The sequence below is a fragment of the Lepisma saccharinum genome, chromosome 14, assembly GCF_977018435.1.
Source record: "Lepisma saccharinum chromosome 14, izLepSacc3.1, whole genome shotgun sequence".
NCBI classification, from domain to species: Eukaryota; Metazoa; Arthropoda; class Insecta; order Zygentoma; family Lepismatidae; genus Lepisma; species Lepisma saccharinum.
Window position 1 is genome coordinate 77,722,152 of NC_139242.1, and position 21,613 is coordinate 77,743,764.

At 38.1% G+C, this 21,613-nt stretch overlaps 1 protein-coding gene across 2 annotated transcripts in view; it reads left to right on the plus strand.

Annotated features, from left to right (window-relative positions):
• The window catches only part of LOC145999062 (uncharacterized), a 104,176-nt gene that overhangs the window by 69,497 nt on the left and 13,066 nt on the right, over nt 1-21,613 (plus strand). For both annotated transcript variants that reach the window (XM_083136011.1, XM_083136012.1), the window contains exons 18-19: nt 14,754-16,033; nt 20,319-20,566. In XM_083136011.1, coding sequence (XP_082992137.1) covers nt 14,754-16,033; nt 20,319-20,566 — 1,528 coding nt within the window. The remainder of the gene's footprint in view (nt 1-14,753; nt 16,034-20,318; nt 20,567-21,613) is intronic.

Here is a 21,613-nt window from a genome sequence, read left to right on the forward strand (position 1 = left end):
TTACAACTTACATGTCTTACACCGAATCTGAGGCCTGGCTGAGCTTTGTGTCTGTCGTCAAAAACTTCTTGGGGAATCACAGAGCATAAAAGTACCCAGATATAGTTGGAAATATGTTGAAAAATTTTGAGAAATTGGGAGCTAATATGAGTGTGAAGATACATTTTCTACATAGCCACATTGACAGATTCCCTGAGAACGTTGGTGATTTTAGTGAAGAACAGGGAGAAAGGTTCCATCAGGATATAAGGATAATGGAAGAAAGGTACCATGGATGGTGGGATCGCTACGTGATGGCCGACTACTGTTGGAGCTTACAGAGGGATTGTGCTAAAAAGCAATACAGCAGGAAATCGTATAGAAAACGTTTCACATAGTTTGTTACTTCATTGTGTACATATTTTCTTACTTATTTTGATCATAGGCCTATATAAATTTATTTTTATAATAATGATTGTAATCACAAAAAGAAATATTAAATTGTTGTTGGAAGTACATTTATATGTATGTCTTATGTTTCCGCCATCTTCGTTTAGTTGCATTTATTTTATAAATTCGAGCCAATTCAGGAAATATATTATTATATCATTATTCAGCAGCATGAAATTGCCCTAAATTAGCTCTCAAACAATGTGCCGCAATTTCACTGTTCCCCAGTGTTATTGGACAATGGTGTGTGATGAGATTGCTGTCTGACATGGAGTTCAGACAAGTGACATTTGAGAGGACAAGTGTGGGAATAATCTTTCAGATGGTTATCACTCACTTGGTCTAAATGTGATATATGCGAGAGGCAGTAGCGGCTCGTGCCTAAAATAACAGGTGAAGAAGTATATTTATAGGCAATGAAAAACAAATAGTAAGTGCCAGTGCCCCCCCCCTCCCCAATTTAAAACGTCTTTTTTGTCTTCATCCGTCCATCTGGAAAATGGTGTCTGCAACAAATTACACACTAAGTCATTTACTGGGTTCATTGTAGAAACCACAGCTCAACACATGAACCCAACACATGATAGGAAACGCGAAACACACACGCGGAACAATTTCTCGCGAGAACGCAAAGATTTTGCCACAAGCACTGGATGCAATGTTTTCTCCGATGAGAGAACTGCTTCATCTAGCAGGCGACACCCATTCAAGGCCAACACTAGGTGACGTCACCGTTGCCATGACAACCAACTAAGTTTTCCGCAACCTAGCGATGTTTGCTCTTGGGTTGGGACGAACTCAATACGTGCGTAGCGCCGAGCGGCGTGTTATTTGAGTATTATCGTGTGCGTTCTGCTGGGAAATAGTTTAATTTAACAAGCAAATGAAAAATGTCAATATTAATTTGAAAATTAGGTGAAAACATCTGCACTTGTTGCACTTGGCCAGCTGCCACTGGCGAGAGGTTACATTAACTTAAGTAAGATATGGGTTTTGTACTCTCCATGACTGAACCGATATGGATAACTTGATAACAAATAGATAACAAATCCCCACAGAAAAAAGTCAAGTGGAGTGAGGTCTGGGGATCTGAAGAAAAGTTGATCCTCTTCTGATCCATCCATCAGGAGACTACTCATTCAAAAAATTGCGAACTTCTCTGGCATAGTGGGGGGGGGGGGGCACCATCTTGCTGGAAAATTGTTCTGTGAGGGAGTTGAGGCACAGCATACAATTGTAACATATCAAGGTAAGTCTTGCCATTAATCGTGGGCTCAGAGAAAAAGAAAGCGCCAATGATTTTGTTATGGAGAACCCCACACCAAACATTCCATTTAGGCAAATCCCTCTCGTACTCAATGATGTCCCGGGGATTTTCTGACCCCCAGATGCGGCAGTTGTGCCTATTCACCTTACCAAATATGTGAAATGTTGCCTCATGTGAAAAACAAACAGATTCGAGAAATGCATTGTCAGTGTCAATCTTTTCTAAAATGTCAATAGCAAACTTTTGTCGTACTTTTATGTCATTCGGCAAAATCTTCTGATGGAGTTGCATCTTGTATGCCCGTAGGTGCAATCTTTTGTGAAGCACAGTATGCACAGTTGTTGGTGGGATGTTTGGTTGTACACTAGCTTCTCTGATGGATTTGCACGGACTTCTTTTCAACACCTCTCGAATGCGTTCAGCATTCTCCTCTGACACTTTACGTTTGGCATGCTTACCTGCTTTTGACAGCAGACTTCCAGTCTCTCTAAGTTGTTTGTCTCATTTCATAATTGACAGGTAACTTGGAGCAGCTGTCCTCAGTGGAAGGTTGTACTCACGACGAAAAAGGTGCTGCACACGCACTGCAGTTTTACATTCCACAAGCGACAACACACAGAAAACCTTTTGCTAAGCCGTCCACATTGTGACTCACTCTTCACAGCATGGTGTGTCTTTTCTGCGCATGCGCATTGGCACGCGACTTATCTCCTCAACGTTGGACATGCGCATGAGTGGATTTAAAATTTCCAACATTGCTATTTTCAATGGTGTGAACCTTTTCTTATTAGCACTAATCCTTTTTACGTTATAAATTTTTCTTTTATTATACATATAAGCCGAACACGCTGTAACAGTATATATACTAATCTTTTGCCTACAAGTACGATATCTGAATACATTTTGATAAGCCTAACAATCTGAAATATGTATATGCATGGTGTGTGTGTGGGGGGGGAGGGGAGTTGATGTATTGTACTTTGTCCATAGACAAAGCACAGTCAAGATCTGTGCAAGGGGCAAATTACACAAAACCTCATCAGTTTTCTTGCTGTGATAATTTACATTTTTGCCATTTCACATTACTTTTGTGGTTTTTGAACTTTAATTGCTATGCAACAATGAAAATGGCTAACACACTCATGGTAGTGATGAAGAAAGTCATAAACATCCATAAATTTAAACTCAAGACCTTTCTTCAACATGCTTATTTTTTCAAATAGTACTTTCTTAAAATTCCTTGAATGTCTGTCTCTCTCTTTCTGTCAGGCTGCTGAAAAAGTATTTTTTTTTTTAAATGTCAGCATTGGTAGGAAAGTGGGACAAAATAATTACAATTACTTATTTTTTAAAGAAAATCAAGTCCAAAGGGGGAATTATGACCACCATAACATCCCTTTCCAGTTTGTATTTGTTTACCTAGCATCTCTGTTCTATCTATTTAATTTCGAAGGTGACAACTGATGTACTATAATGTTAGATGCAAATCGTGCTCAATTTTCGAAGTGAAACTTCATAGAGGATTCAGGTATTTGCACATGTGGATGCAGATAAATAAAATTTAATTTCGTGCTAAATTATCACTTCCATGAAATAGTTAAATTCTTTCATCTGATTGAGACAACACTGAAATCTATGTATTTGAGTGTCTGGGGGACAAGGGGATGGCGATACTTTAAAAATTACCCATAATCAGTTGCTACCCCAAGTGCCGAGGTCACCGCACATCACTGACGATCTGTAAATATTAGGGTGGATCAAATGAAAACGGAACAGTGGATGTATTGGGTTATATTTATGTATGTGTGTGGCGAAAACCCTGTGTAGAAGTAGAGCTTGAGGTAAGGAAGGAAACCCTTACTGCATAATGGACTTGCCCTAGATAGTCGCACGTGAGCACATGCTGTGCGTAGGCGGTCAGGCAGCAGTATCGTCCGAGCAGCAATCAAGGCCAAATGGCCCTGTCTGTTGTCCTCTGGAGTGGTTTTGCTGCATGACAATGTGCGGCCACATATGCCAGCTGTTACAAAGAACACGTTGGCGGCATTTGGGTGGACAGTGTTGGAACACACACCGTATAACCCTGATCTATCACCATGCGACTTCCAAATTTATGGTCTATTGAAAAAGGCATTGAAGGTTCGGCACTTCCACTTGGACAATGAAGTCATGGACAATGTTTGCAACTGGTTCCGATCTCAGCCAAAGGAGTTCTACGAGCAGGTATTCACCGCTTGGTGGAACAAGTGGTAGTGTAACTTTGGAGATTACATTTGAAAAAAACGTTGTTGATTTCATTCTGTGGCCCCTGTTCCATTTTCATTATATCCACTCTCGTACACTTACATATTTTGGCAGTTGATTTATTAATAGTTTTTGTGCTCTTAGTGGAAACTCCTAGGTGCAGTATGCTTGTTCAAAGCTTTGGGAATAGACAGAGGTGCTGCCTTATGTAAATTACCCCAGTGACGTGCACTGAGGAGTAGCTAGTCTAGCAGAGATAGATCAATCAATCTCACATCTCGAATTATATTCAAATTACAATATTTACTGTCTTGTTAAAGCCACCACAGCTCATATGCAACACCTTTTCCACGCGCTTCTCGTCCATCGGTGTTCTCCGCGGGCAAAGCTGGCTGGATACCCTAGCTCGCTCTTCTTCAGCCAGGCCAGTTTCCAGGTAGAAACGGCCGGCCCAAGGAAAAAGAAGATTTCTACCTCTACCTCTCTTGCCTCCTCGCCCCCCGCTGCAATGGTTGAAAGCCCAGGCTTTCAGGTCCCCCAGTCTATCTCCTATAGGACAGATAGGGGATTGGTTTCTCATAATTTTTTTGTAAATACTCTAAAGAACACAGGGTAAAATTTTCTGCAGTACTTACGTTCTCTGTATTTACACAACCTTTTACACGTTGTACAATATGTATGTATAATATGGGATGTAGTTTTATTATTTATGAAATGGGAACGTGGTATGTGTAGACAATAATGTTATGCTTTGTTTATTTTTTTATTTTATTTTATTTTATTTTCAAATATGGAATATATTATGATTAGATTACAAATATTTGCTCAGGCTCTCTCTCGCTCTCGTTTTAGTAGTGTTTTTTTAAAAATATACTAATCTCTTGGCCTCCAACAGATGTATTTATTTAGGCAAGAGAACGCACATTCATATTGTTGTTGGTTTGGTTATTTTACTTCGCTTTTCTGCCAACATTTAGTTATCACGAAAATGAGGATGATGTGATGAAATTAATGAAGGGACCTCGAACAATCCAGGCCGGGATTCGAACCCGAGATGAGCATGCATTCTTGTTCCTGTGTTGTACTCTGCAGTGAATAATGAAATAATTTGAAATGAAAAATGTATCTCAGAACTCAAGAAGCCAAATTAATATTATTGAAGAAACTACAAAAAAGTGTGTTTTGTTACCTGTTGTTTTGTTTCTGTGCATAAAGTGGACTTGAAACACCAAATCAACCAACCGTGGGGGAGTGGTTATCACAGCACGCTAGGACACCAGGAGTTCCGGGTTCGAACCCCGACCTGGGCATGGGTGTTCTTTGTGTTTGTCCGTTCATTAATTTGTCGCATCATCTTCGCAATTAACCAAATGTGAGATAAAAGCGACGCTAAGTAACGAAAATGAAGTCAAATCATTGATTGATTGCTTGATTTGGTTTATTTTACTTCGCTTTTCCGTCACTTTTGGCTAATCCCGAAGATGATACAATATAATTGATGAAGGGACACACTCAAAGAATACCCATGGCCAAGCCGAGATTCGAACCCAGGATCTCTCGCTTAGTAGTCAAATCAAATCTTTTTTATTTTCAAATGGGGGTGGGGGTTACATGTACTTTTATTAGTAATCATTCATCATTTGGCAATCTTTTCCTGTTATTGACGTTCTGTTTTTAGGAATACTGGGCTCTAAAGGGGGGAGGGGTATGAGCCACACCAATCCCCCTTGAGCACGCCACTGATTGCTACCCCAAATGTCGACGTCACCGCACGTCACTGCTATCCGAGGGGATGACTCCCATCACTTTGAATGCACATATTTAAATCGGTCTATATAATTTAAAAAGGAAATATTTAACAGAACCACTTAACAAGTGCATTTTTGTATTGCAGATTGGAATTTTCATATATTGTACTCAGTATGTACCTGGGAATGGGGTGTAGCCAGTGTCATATTTTTCCTTCTTTGTCATCATCAACATTCATAGGATGTCTTAGGAAACATAAACTATATTAACCCACTCATCCTGAGTATGCCTATTATACTGTAAGAAGACAAGTGGGTTCTGGCCAAACAGCCTCTTAACCTTTAAACAGCCAATGGGTCATATATGACCCACAGAAAGTATAGGCGAAAACAGCCAATGGGTCATATATGACCCATGGTGCCGATTACAACATTCACGTGCTTTTAGGACCTTCATACTTGTATGTGAGGTTGTAAATGCTTACAGATGTTGAGATAAGACTTTGAAATGTCATGTGGAAGAACCCCCCCCTTTTCTTTAATTTGCAAATTAGCTATTTTTAGCCAAAATGCAGGATTGTACATATTGCATCATATTTCAGCCTGTATGAGGACTAGAGACTTGAAAGAAGTTTCCCTTTGTTGCAAAAGGTCTATTCTTCGAAAACAACGTAAAAGTTTGGACCCTTTTTCTAAAATAACGGGAGAAGAGGGGGCGAAAGCCAGATTTTTTTATTGAAATTTTGGGACTTGCCCCCTCCCAACCCCGTTTTTCTCACTTGGGCTTTCTGAATTGTACACGGTCACGTGCTCCGATGTTTTTGCTTTCAAACAAAAGTTATGCGAAGTAGATTGCTCAAATAGTCTCAGAGATACAATGTTTTTCTCAAATAAGTGTAAAATTTTAAAAATCGCGTGCAAAGACCGCGGCGAGAGAGGGGTTACTTTCGAAAACCGGCTCTGCTGTTTAAAGGTTAAGCTTCTGAATGTCAGAAGGGTTTGCATTAGGGCTGAGCCAATACCGATGTGTCAGTATTGGCCGATACCAGTGGTATCGGTATCGGAAAGTATCAGTTAGGTTTTATTTACTGATACAAGCCAATACTTTTCCTGCATTTTGATCGTTCACCAAATCCAAAAAAATGCTGCGCGACACTTTCATGGAGTCTAATTATCCTGAAATTTATGCAAAGTTCAACGTTTTCATTGATTTCACACCAATATTCTGAATTGAATAACTTTTAGTTATTAACATTTTGAAGCATCAATATTGGTATCAGTGTGGTTATTGGTTAAAAGTGGTATCGACTCAGCCAAAGTTTGCATGTTTATCTATTCTTTCCTTGTATTTATCCAAAAACCACACTACCACCACTGAATCTAACAAATCTAATTTCAAAAATGCCGTATTATTATCTTGTGTGTTATGTATACTCCCTGTTTATGAGTACTTCGAAGTACTGTTTTCAATGGAGCAGATTAGTGTTCCTTGATAGTGCAGCTATAAAAGCACAGATTGTGATTTTGTTGTTTCTTTGTTACTTATATATTGTTGTCATTATTATTATTCTATGTGGTTATTTTATGTTTAATGTGTCTTTAAAGTGATGTGCAAAATGTAGTTTGTGATTAGAACTTTTCATCAGTGCACCGAACTATTGCATGGTTTGAAAAATAATAGTGATTCTTTCGTGCCTCTGTCAATGCAAAAATAACAAGGAACTCAACAATTTCAAATTAGTGAAATAATACAGATGAACTATTGTCCAAATCCCGGCCGACAGTCGACCCAGGTTATAGCAAGAGAAAAGTTGTACATACACTAGTTTGTAAGAACATGATAGTAAGTCAAGGGCACAATGGTCCCGATACTTACAAAAAACCTGTCAATAAAGCATTGGCATTGGCACTGGATATCTACCCATAATCCACCCACTCACACTGCCTCAAATTTGAGTGATTGATTTGGTTTATTTTAATTCACTTTTCTGCAACTTTTGGCTAATTGCGAAGAAGAGGATGGGTGATGATACAAGGTGCATTCAATAAATAACCGGAAAAGCCATATAAAAAATCTAAAGTACGACCGTGATTGTTATATATTTGTTATTTTGTGAAGGCATCTGTAAGCTATTCATAGCTGGGGCTGACATGCCTGCCTCGTGCACGGAACGCTGGGAAACATTTACACAAGATGGCGGCACCCTTACATGAGTGTTCCAAGCTGGAGCAGTGAAGTGTCGTGAGATTTTTGTTGAGTGAAGGCGTGAAACCAATAGAAATTCATCGCCGCATGACAGTTCAGTATGGTGACAACTGCATGAGTCGGTCACAAGTGTACGAGTGGGCTGAGAAGTTCAAACAGGGCCAGTGTTGAAGATTCTCCATGTCCAGGTCGCTCTGTCACTGCAGTCACAGAAAGCAACATTGCTCAAGTGGAGGACTTGATACGGGAGAACAGGCGTATTACTGTCAGTGTAATTGCTTCTCAGATGGAAGCATAATGTAAACAGTACCACCTACTCCAACCTTTTGTGCGAAAAACTGAAACCAGGCATTGTGCAGAGACGACGTGGTCTGGTGTCCACTGGTGTGCTCTTGCTCCATGACAATACGAGCGCACACTACCAATGTCACATTGTCTACCATCGAGGACCTAAAGTTTGAGTGATTACCCCATCCTCCATATTCACTCAATCTTGCATCTTCCGATTTCCACACCTTTGGTCCACTGGAAGATGGACTAAGTGGATCGAGGTTCCAGAATGACGACGAAGTCCAGTCAGCGGTGCATGAGTGGTTACGCACGCGTCCAAAAGATGTTTTCCCCCTGTGGAATCAGTGCCCTTATCAAGCGCTGGCGTAGGTGCATTGAGCTAGGGGCGACTATGTTGAAACATAGTACTCTAGTTCTTTTGGTGCTGGTAATAAATATTTGTTACAACATATTTCCGGTTATATATTGAATGAGCCTTGTATGATGAAATTGATGAGGGACACTCACAAAGAACACCCATGCCAGGATTGGAATCTGCGACCGATGGGATCATAGCACGTCGTGAAAACCACTCTGATACAGAGGTTGGCTCCCCAGATATGAAGGACCATATGAAAAATATGGAGGATAGGAAAAAGTGCCATCCCTCTGATGGGGTTTGCCGTACTTAAAGACTCTTTTCTACATATATGAATTATGCCTTTATACTGCAAAGAATTATAACAAAATGACAGATTTTTTTTGCATAGGATTAAAAATCAGAACCTTGAATTTATGTTGTGGGGTTTTATATTTTCCCAGTTTATAAGTTTTACTTTCAATCCAAATGAAGCAAATTGTGCGAGGCATGTGGATGGGTGTGGAAGTGGAGCGACACACAATCTCGATTTTAATCATACTGGAGGTAATGTGATTAGCACCATGCTTTGGTTACCTAGGGTTGTCCCCAGCAGTGGGGATATATTGTACTCCCCCAAATTTCTTGGAGAGGGTACAATACCCCCTTAATTATTTTTTTCCAATTGCACCCTTTTGCATAAAGTGAACAGATTTTTAAAACAACAAAATGGATATTTTCATATTTTTCTGAAGGATGTAAACATTTTAATATTAAAACAAACTGTTTTGTTATAAATACTTATATTTGAAAACTAACTAAATAAATCAATTAATACTGTGTAAAACTCTTACATAATATGATGATATGCACTGAACTCCAACCTAGAAGTCATTCATTGATATTGCCGATGAATGTATCTTTTTCAGTACATCTTTCTTTTCAAATAAAAATTGTAAATGTTTGGACAGTGTAATTAAAGTTCATCTTTTTAATCAACATAGCTTTCAAAGTTTGTACTGAAAGAGTCTTCTTGTCACTTTCCGCAAACATTCATGTACAAAAACACTCATTCAGTGGAGGCATTAGTTCCAGGTAAGAAGAGAAGAAACTTGGAATAGAGCAGATTGTTGACTTTGAAATGTGAAATAATTTCTACCCAACAATGCCATAGTTCATAGTAACAATAGAGAAGGTGTATTGTTGGCGTAATTGTATGCTGGTAAGTCATTGTCACAAAAAAGGACATTTTGACATCCTGTTTTACGTTCCAAAAAAATTGGGACAAACTAAAAAAAATGGACTATCCGCATCTGGTCACCTTACCCTTGTATCCCCTCAAAAAATTTGACAGATGCAAGATGCTTGTGTTCAAAGAATCTTGTTTTTAGTAGCTAAATGCAAAATGTTGTTTTTGTCTACATTATATCCCTATCCAAAAGAATTCACACCACCATGAACCTATGAAACTAAATTGCTGGTACTAGTTAGCTTCCTTCATCTGTGCTCTTCAAAAAGTTATTAATGAAGAAAAACTGTTCAAAACGATTGCAAAGCAATTGAATGAAGCCCAGAGTTTATTCTGTTCTGGAACTGCACATGTTTTTTTTAAACCTGTTGAACCTTAAAATTAGCTATAACATTTTTAAAATAAAAATTATATTGTGTGTACTTACATATGAAGGTTGAACTGTGTACTTTCCAAAATCAAAAAATGTTCCTGCACCATTCCCCCAGGTACCCATTGATAGAGACAGGGTGTGCTGCAGTTGTACAGTCTGCTGGGTGTGTCACTGCCATGTGGGAGGGACCCAGGTTCAGTTCCTGACACGGGTGATTGGAGATGGGATTTTTCTGGAATTTTCCCTGCACAAAGTAAATTGTAGACCCATGAAAACATGTAATTGAGGTTTCAGCATACAGAAAAATATGAAATTGTTATAATTATTGGCAATCTTACCATTGTTCCATTACGAGTTCATGTGGGTTGATAACATACCTAGAGAATAACATCATTGTAAAGGTGATGAATGGATGTGAAGTGAAAGGTACTAAGTAAGACAAAGGTTCACAACATGGTAAAATATAACTTTCAACTGTTTCCCTTTCATTGCTAGTTCAGTGATAATTGGTTCATTACACTTTAGGCAATTTTTTATTGATAATATTTTATTTAGCTAAACATGTGACCAGAAAGTTGAGAAGGTAATGGAAACACCCATCACACAATAACAAGTTTCAAATATTGAGTTTTTTCTTCTTCACCAGACAAGATGAACATCCAAGTACTGTACTTGGCAGCATCAGCTTTAACCTCAGATTCAAGGACAGCTACTCTCTCCCTCTCTCTGATCCATCTTAAATGCAATAGCACCTCCTTTCTCCCTGTTTTGATGTCTATTGAGGTGATGTCTCTCTCTCTTTTGATGACTAAAATTAAGTGATTACCCCCAAGACAATGTCTAAAACTAATAATAAAGTTTCAAGCAACTTATTATAAACCCCCTCCCCTCCTCTCCATAGTCAGATAAGAAATGCTACACGCCAAAGGTCCCACCAGTAAAAGTTCCATTGTCTGCTGGAACTTTGGCAGATGTCACGTGAGTACTTCCGATGTTGGCAGCCACGGGTGGGTAAAAACTATGCACTTGTGAGCCGTGAGACACTCCAAGGTACACCACCATTAAATTGGCACTTCTTGGCATGGCAATGTGGTGTGAGAAGGCAGTGCTGCAAGCAAAGTTGTGTGCACCACGAGCAGATAATGACAACACTGGACTCACAGTCAGGAGAATTGCAGATGTCGTGCACAGCAAAGTTCATGTTCAACACATTTCAGAATGGCAGAGGCATATGCTGTGCAACATATTCAGATACCTTCCATGCATAGCAAAGCATATGGTCACACAACTGGTTGAATGATTGCTACTTTAAAAAAAAAAATTCTGATCAGCAGGTTGACAGACATCATGGTCCCAATCACAACATATGTACTCCTCTATGTGTCATGCAAATAGTTTGTATTGGTGAAAGAAATAACATCCATAGGTTGTCTGTACTTTGTGATTTTTGGGGATATGATTATTGTATGTACATATATGTTGCCGAAGGCTTTAGCCAGCAAACTTATGTCAGTTTGATCAGACCATGAATCCAGTAACAGAAAGGAAGCTCCTGTTATGTCTGATCCCAGTACCTTACACCAGGACAGTACGAGAGTTGTGGTTATCTTAATACTGTAACCACACTCAAATTCTATATTTGGTAGTTGATTACATTGTAGTGTTTCGGAAAGATATTTGCAAGGCATCCTGGTATGAACAAAAGCACCTGAATGGTGTAGGAGTAGGTAGTAGATGCAACAGATTGCACAACAGCTTCTTCTCCCCAGTCATTGATGGTGCCCTGTTTGATGTGAATTACTATTCAAATCGACTTTGGTTGGTATTGAACACTATATCAGTATCAATTGCACTGACAGTAATCATATCCTCAGGTTGATGTCCTGCCTGGCAATGTACTGTGTGATCCTGTGGGATGTTATTTTATAACAGCATTTAAATTGGTGAAGGAAACATGTGCTGGTTGTAAAATTAGGGATGCGCATCAAGATAGCTGCTTCTTTGGCCCACTGCTGTAATGACAGTGTGCTTCCCATGTTATGTGCCACCTGGAACATGCTGGTGAATTCGTGTAGTTTTGTGTTGCAATGTACCACCTCTCTCACAAGCAGTTCCTATTGGTCGTACTTTGTCAGGTGTTACCTTGTATTTTCGGCCAGTTGCTTGGAAGTTTTTTCAATCTCCTCACTGTCATAAACACTGTATGGTTTCACAGAGAACTGTTTGGAAAGGTTGTCCATTTAACTCCAGGGAGTGATGGTTCATTGGAACTGGAACTGGTTGGTATGTTGTGTCCTGGAGTACTCAGAATATCACTTTACCAGATATCGTGGCCAATTTTCCATCATTCCACTTGCTTTATAAACAGAAATGGTGTCCACAGGAGAAGGCAGCATGTGTGTCTAGTTTGGAACGTCTCTCCTGGTGTTACCCAAAGTGATTTATTTCTTGGTGCTTCATTAAGGACATTGTCTTCAAGTCAAAGTGATGTTCATCATTGACCTAAAATAAAAAGGAGGTATGAATGAAGCCGTCCTCCACCTGACATTCTGCAGTCCAAGGGTGAAAGAGGACTGTCATCTGTACATCCTCTGAACAACCAAAAGAGCTCATGTGGAGACATACTGACCATGTTGTAAAAAACTCTCACTGTTGAAAAGTTTTATGAAAATGAAAATTTCTTGTTTTGTATCATAAATGTATTTTTCACACAACTTGAAATTTTCTTCTTCATTTATGGACAGCCACTAGATGAGTAGAATTGTTAGCTTGTATTTGAAGTATATGAGAAATATTTGTTTGTGAGAATTCAGGTAAAGTGTCAGTAATGGTGTAAGTAGGTTCACAGAAACTTTTAACCATATGAGTTTTGATGTAAGATCAAGAATTATATTAAATGTATTTGTTTGCATGACTTTTATGACGTTACAGTGGATTTCATGCCACAAATGTTATGTACAAGGGTGCCTATCATGCCTTCTCCCCAAAAGGTAGAACCCTCTCTTAATGCCAAATTCTTTATGCAAATTATTTAGAACACAAATGCTTACAGAAAAAATATTTGTAAATAAAAACTTTGTTTTATAAACCTTTTCCCGTACATATGCTAACTGTGACTGGATTTACTTTAAGTGGAATCTGAATGTGCTTCTTCCTCCAAATTGATTCTCTGAACTGTAAGTGGCATTAAATTAACAGTGTAAAGTTTACATTGAATTATAATTATCAAGGAGCATCCATTCATCCAAAACCATAGGTAGACATTACTGCACCCAGAGCAAGAATATAATTTGGTGTCACTTGTACTGAATTCATTGCACTACAATGATGCATTTGCTAAAAATATGCATAATATAATTCCAAGACAAAGTATTTCCTATTTTAAAAATGCCTCTGCACATATTATAACATTAATTATTACTTGATACATTGTATTTCACAGTGTCGTGAAGAAATCAAACTGCTTTTTAAGCAATCAGTATACATTTTATGTGATTCTTACAGAAATTGTGAGTGTTTCAAGCAATAAAATCTTTTAGACCTATTTCTTTGCAAACTGCCAATAATATTAATTTAACAGGGCACGGTGAAGATTATTCTTATCCAATTTTTCTCTCTGCTCATTCAGCACCCAGTGCACCCAGCCCCTCCACTTTAGATGTGACTCTTCTTGGTATTTCTAACTTTTACAAAGCTACAATAATTGACTGTACTGTACGGATTTTATGCACACCCTGAAATTAGATTTGAATCCATGATAGGAATGGAACAAACATTTATACTTATTGTTTAGTGTGCATTGAGTAGAAAGCAATGACAAACAGCTATGCTTCATTAGTCGGCATCTGGTTGCAACACTGCTCAGTTAGACTCGTTTACAAAATTAGGAGCCACAGCACTAATGTTTAAGTCTCTGTATGATTAATCACAAATATTCACTCCATCCTGGGTTTGAATACCAGGTGAGACAGGATTATTGATGTGAGTTTCTTCATTTGATTAATTATATCTATCATCACAATAAACATGTAGAAAAGAAAGATAACCAAAAATTAATTATAATTCAACCAATCACCCCCAGTTTTATATGAAGTTCAATAGAACTGATAGATAAACTACATGAAATTAATTTTAAAGGAGGGTCATATTGTGTAACTTTGAATCTTCCACTTCACAAAGTCAAGAATAGTTTTATATACTTCTACTCCACCTACTTCTCTCACCTGTTTTAAGCTTAATTTTAATCTTAAAAATACTGGCAAAACATCCGAGTTTTAACAGTTTTACTTTTAAAAGTGTAGTGGGTTTCTTTTTATGTTGCTGCTGACGTACAGGTAAAACAAATGTGAATGTAAACAATAAAATTTGAACAATTGATTAGTTTTTAATTATCTTTTGTGATTCTAGCATTCTTATATTATTAAGATGTTTCTTGCACTAAAATTTAGTCCTTTCTTATAAGTAATATTGTATTGGGCTCACTTGCTTTAGTGAAGAATGCGGTAGTAAATGTTATTCACAAGCATCCATATTTAGTCCAGTATAACTACATTTATAAGCCAATGTTTAATGATAGTAATTGTTATTAAGTATATTCCTTGCTTTTCAGAATGTACTACCAGGTGCAGCCTTGCATTCTAGAGGTTATGGGGAAGTTAATAAAGAAAGCACATGTGAAACTGCCCAGCCAAGTGATGCAAATACTGTGACACACAGTCAACATACAGCCTCAGGTCACTATAACACAATACAATCCAGGACTCAGAAAAGAACTGGGGGAAATGAGACTGAGAAGAATGCTTGCATATATAAAGAATCTACCAATGGAAACATACGCATGACATATAAAGAATATACAGAAGTTCCTCATGTGAAAAGTCATGAGTATGTGAATCGATTGAAAGGCTCACTAGAGATGGATACCATTTCAGAGGAGATGCAGAAAGGTGAAAGTGAAAGGATAGTGTTACCTAATGGACATCAGGGAAGATGTTCACATAGAAGAGTTTCAGTTACTTCAAGAGAGAGACGTGCAAAACCAGAGCTGCCAGAAATACAAATAGGGCAATCTACATATTACGACAATGATCCTGTAACAGACCACGGAGCTACAGATATACGCGAGAAACCAAGTGTTGAAGATGATATACATTCACATCTACCTGGCGAGGTGGCTCCACATCATGATTTGCCAAATGCACAACCTGACACAACACTGTCATACGACAAGAGAAGAGAAAGAAATTTACACTGGGATCGACAAGTAGATGGGACATCACAACAGTTTAGTGAAATCACAAGGATTAGGAGAAACTCAAGGTCAGCTGATGTGGGACTGGCTAGGGATTCTGCATCACATGATTACACGAAACCTCTTCACCGCTTAGCAGGCACACACAGATACTCAAAACAGCCTCATAAAAATAGCGCTATCTCAACTGCCGAATCAAGAAGGCCAGGTCTGATTCAACATGCAGATAAAGAACAGGATAGGCATGGTAGTATTACCACAACATTTGATTCCAGCACAAACAATTATAGTGCTCACAACATAAGATCATCTTCTTCATATGTGATCGAAGGCCCAGGAGTCAAAGCAAGAACAACAGAAAGACCTGAACTGACACGGGATACAAAAGTAGGTACCTCAGTGGACTCTGAGACATATGTGGAGTCAGAACTGTTAACGGATAATGCAACTAGAAACTCCAGACCAAGCCTTGATTCGACAGGACAGTCTGCAGAAATCATACAAAAAAACCACTCCAAGTATAGAGATGAAATGAGTCAATATCATGCAGCTACTATTATAAAACATCGTGTAAAGGATTTCCTCAACAAGAAGGCACAAATAGGTGAGGAAGAAGAAGATATCCCAACTAGGGCAGAGTGAGTATTATCTTACAAGTAACCATAGTTACAAGGTGATATTTGTGCATATTGCATTAAAAATGACTTATTTTGTATCTAAACTTAATTTAACTGTCAAGCATATCCAGAAAATAAGTTCTTAGTTGCTATAAAAACAAACAAAACACTGATTTATGAATTTCCTCATCACAGAATGTTGCTGCCTGTACAGTGGTGATGGATGTCTACTGTCCAACACTACAGAAGCATTCCAGAGCAAGAGATGTGCGTTGTTTACTCTCGAGAAAAGTTTGTCAAAGTTTGAGTCCACTTTCTTCTTAGACTAATCAAGACTGGATCTAAAGTGGGATTCAAACCACTGTGTAATGTACTTCCACTGGAAATCGAAAAATAACCACTGGCCTCCATGACAGAGTGGTTATCACAGCATAATAAATGCCAGGGGTCCAAGGTTCGAATCCCAGCCTACGCATGGGTGTACTTTGTGAGTGTCCTTTCATCGTATCATCACTCATCCTCATCTTCACGATTAGCTAAAGGCAGAAAAGTGAAGTAAAATAAACAAAATCAGTCGAACAAGAACCTCTCGATTAGATTAAGACTTGTAATTTGGAAGGCTCTTGCTGACTCATGGTGGTGTGTTGCTGCAAGATGGTGCTCAACTGCACACTGCAGCCCCAATGTAAGAACTCCTGTGAAAGTTGGTTGGGAACAATTTCACACACACCCTCGTCCTACACACACACACATTCACACACCTTTCTGCATATTCTTAGCACCTCATGTGTTCCTTCAGCTGAAAAAGTTCCTTGGTATCAGAGGTTTCTTCAAACATGGCAATCTGTCAGAAGCTCTGAACACCCTGCTTTCATCACAGGCAGGGGGGATACCAAACCTGGTGTTAAATACCTCAACAATGGTATATCCTATGTCAAAAGTAGTTGTAGTTTTGTTTTTTATAGCCACCAGAACTTTCTTTCTGGATATGCTTTGTATATTTATATTCATAGAAAGTTGAAATTCACTCATTGTATAGGTAAATATTAATTCTGTGTTACTTATGAAAAATAGATTTAAATGTAGATATATATATATAGTAGTTAAAATTAACATCTCTCTTGTTAAATTATACTGTCATGGGTTCTAAATATACTATGAACTTCCTAACAATATATACTGTTTCAGATCTATCTAGTTTACCTGGACCCATTCCACCAAGCAAGTCACCTTCCTTGGTGTGAATGTGCCAATTGAGGAAGGGCATTTGATCATACATATCAAACCGACCGACTACATGCAGTACTTGCACTTTTCCAGTTCTCATCCATTCCACCCCTCGAAGACCTACCGACAGAACTACAGCCTCCGCCTGCACCAACCCCTGGTCAACCATGGTTATCCTTCCACCCTATTCACTAAACAAATTTCCCAAGCTGCCTCGTACAACCCCTGCAAGAAACCTGACACCAACCCCCTGTACTTGTTACCCAATATTACTCCCATTTCAACACAATCGGGCACACCCTATGTTCTTTCATCCCCATTATCAACAGTGATCCAAACACCAGAAAAATATTTTCTGACACCCAGAGTTGTTTTCAAACGTCCCCCAACTCCCAGAACATACTGGTCCACAAGTCACCTTCGGCCTATAACTAATGCAACCATCCAAGGTGCAAAAACAGCTCCATTTTCATCACTTCTCACACCCTCCAGAGCCACAGTGCCACTGGCAAATTAACCCCACTCCAAAGGAACCTGCCACAGCTCAAACTTTATCTATATCCTGATCTGGAACATCTGTGGTTGCTTTTACCTGGCCCTCAGAACCACTCTTGCACCTAAAACCTGGGTCTCACTGTTGCCATCCATACCAACAACCACAATATCCCATTCCTCGGCTACTTCTGGGTAGTGATCATCCACACATTTTACCTCTTCTACACCTCAGTACAGGGTGTAAGAGGTGACCTTCCACTTAGGCACCCAAAAAGTCAACCTCACTTCCACGTAGTACACCCTGGACTGCATTTTGCAGACGAATGAGGCTCTGGCGATTGGCCCTATGGCCAGTATAATTCTGTGTGTGTTGTCCTGTTTTTGTCCTTGTGTGTGCTGAGTGCCCCTTTACAGCATCAGCTTTTAACGAAAGTCAGAATTACTTACGTGAAATTTTGAAAATTTTGCACTTCCGCCTTACACAATTTAATGGTTAAATCCTATTAATTTCAAAGATCCACTGTCTTTATTCACAAAAGGGTATGGCGTTTGATGCAACTTGGAAGTGTGAAATTTTCAAAATTTCACGTAAGTAATTTTAAACTGCGTTACTGCAACCATCATGAAAGTCAGAATGTTTTAATATTTTAGTAACACGACACTGCAATTAACCTATTTTAGTTGTGGTAAGGGGCTGGACCCCGTATAATGTGATGGTGCAAAATAGCCTTTAAGTGCTGACATATCCAAAAATTAAAGTCAAATTCAAATTCAAATTCAACACCTCAGTACAGAAAGATAGAAGATGGCCTACATATCAGCCATGAATCCAACAACACTCCTTGGCTTGAACAAGGCCACTCAGTAACTTTCCCAATCACATTCCCAACCCTCCCTTCTCCTCACATTACAACTTCCCCCAGCACACCACTCATAGTTTTTGACACGCCTAGTAAGAGAACCAAATTTTTCTGTACCTACTGGACCTGAAAACTCTGCACATTGAAGTCACTTCCATTTCCATCATATTTTTTTTCTACATCTGGAGATGCAGCTCATGGCCGTGAAAATTTAAAATTTTTCCAGTGTCTGTGAGACACAGGGAATCTCTATATGTTCAGATGTAGGTTAGAGACTTTGGCCACATCTTGTGCACTCGCATGTTGAGATGGGGTTGCCCCAATGCTCGTAATGACTTTAGAAATGTCAGCAAGTTGTAGAGAAGAAAGAAAAACAAGTGAGCATGTTTGCTTGTTTGAAAAGTTAGAACACAACCTTATGTGCATCCATCCTCTAATATTATGCAAATACCTGTACCTAAAATATTATTGTCTATTTCTTGTGGGTAAATACTGTCAGTTTCACAAGGGTTAGATGTTTTATAAATGAATTCAATAGCGACACTTAAGCAGAAAAACAATATTTACTTCTTCTTTAATTGTTTTTTGTTTTGCAAATGTGAATATTATTGAATTCTGGGCATTTCCCATAAATTCTAACTTTGCTTCTGTAATAAATTCTTAGGATCATATTTTGAAATAACACTCTGCTTCTGAACTGTTGAACAGAAGACAACAACAATAAATATGGCAAACATGAAAGTGCAGTATTACATCTACATATATTTACATGTTCGGACATAACGGACAGGGGTCCTGGGTTCGAATCCCAGTCTGGGCATGGATGTTTGTGAGTGTTGATTCATCAATTTTATCATATCATCACTCATCCTCATCTTTTCGCAAATTAGCTGAAAGTGGCACAAAAAGCAAAGTAAAATAAAGCAATTCAGTAAATAATCAGTATAAAATAAACATACATAATGGAGAATAGATAGCAGATAGACAAAAGTCAAACAAATTACAAGAGCTTGATGATTATATATTTTAAGTCTGGCATGTAATGTTAGCCAGTATATGCCACTTCCAACGAAATATTTCATGCATAAAATTTGTGAATGGAAACTGATATTTTCTGCATTATTGTACATTTTCATGTTATCTCGGGTTTATTATGGATTGTGTTATATATTCCATTTAGTGTATTTCTGAGTAAGTTTTTTTTAGTAGTAAGTTATAATTGTTTATGTAATCTTGGACTGAAGCTTATGTAGATGTCACTCTTATTTAAAGCATGTTTAGTATCTAAAGTTGATTCATCTGTATTGATCTTGAGGAAAGTATAAAAAGAGGACAGATTTAAACAGAGAAAATGGAACACCAAGAAAGGTATTTTAATCCTAAAAACTATGGAAAGTGTGAGATATTTGAATTTTCTTTGTGTTTTGGCACAATTTTGTGGGGGGTTACAAGGAAGCATTTTTTTGCCTCTGAGGTTTGATTCATGCCTCATGGTGAACATTTATGTCAGAAACTGAGTCAGTCAGTGGGATTAGGGATTTAAATAATGTTGGGTGACCGAAACAGAGGTCAATGTTGGATCTGCAAGGTTGCCAATATTGGATTAAAGATTAAGTTTGCATAGAACCAGAAAAGAAGTGGCGATATGATTTGATGCATTGGCCATGTGTCATTCAAGGAAAATCTGCTGGAATTTTAATGTACTTCTGGATACTTGATTTCAGAGACCCCAGTATATTTGATCAAGTGAAAAATTTATTGTCTGACAAATCACTCTACTTACCTGATGAAGAAGCTGTACTAGTTTTTGGAGGAATGGACCCTCACATGAAGTATGGAGTGGATCGTAATCTTGGCACAGCAGTCTACCGGTATAATTCCTCATCTAAACATTGGGATATAGTTGCAGAGCTTCCTGAACCAAGACACCACCACAGTGCCATCATCTTTAAAGATTTGGTATTCATAATAGGTAAGTTACTTCTACAGTCATCAAGACTTTTGAATTGTAATGACTCTGTTGACTTTCAATAGCGTCCTTGCAATGCAAAACTGCAGATTTGAATTTTCTTTTCTTCCATAGACCCTCGATTAAAAGGGCATGGAAAACGTCAAGATACAAAATAGTATTTAGTTTAGTATATCATAACAGAAAAGAAGAAACATTGTGTAGTATATTACATCACCACACCAAAGTTAAAATAAGAATAAAAATAAAATACATATTGTTTAGTACAAATAAAAATATATGAAAACTTACGTGAGTGAGTAGGAATGTTTCAGAACGATGTTTCGGAAGTGTGTACTACTTCCTTCATCAGGTAATAAAATAGGTAATAAAATAAAAAAAAAACTTTAGGTGCCAAACATGGTACGGCGTTGTCAAATCGTAAGTTGAGGATTCAGGATGAGAATAGAAAAGGTAAAAAACTTACGGGGACAGCATAAAAACTCCGATATCTTCGCTGGTTAAAAATTCCCCATGTTAAAAACAAAAAACCACACAACTAAAACAAATAAAAATCGAAGACCTATTACAGTCCCCTAGTGACTTCCGTCAGTGTTGGGTAGAACACATGGATATGTGTTCTACATGGGAATTTTTAACCGGCGAAGATTTTCATCGGAGCTTTTATGCTGTCACCGTAAGTTTTTTACCTTTTCTATTCTCAACCTGAATCCTCAACTTACGATTTGACAACGCAGTACCATGTTTGGTACCTAAAGTTTTTTATTTTGTTACCTGATGAAGGAAGTACTACAGACTTACGAAACATCGTTCTGAAACATTCCTACTCACTCACATAAGTTTTTCATATATTTCTATTTGAATTGATAGTGAGTAAAACTCACCATTGTAATATGTTCTTTTAGTACATTGTCTTTGCATCAAAATAAGAGTAAGATATTTTTTTTAGAAAACACATTTTTTATTATTATTATTGCACTGAAATATCAGACAGGAGTGCTGTTTAGTTCAACTATCATGAGATTTGATTGTTAAGTGTATACACATATA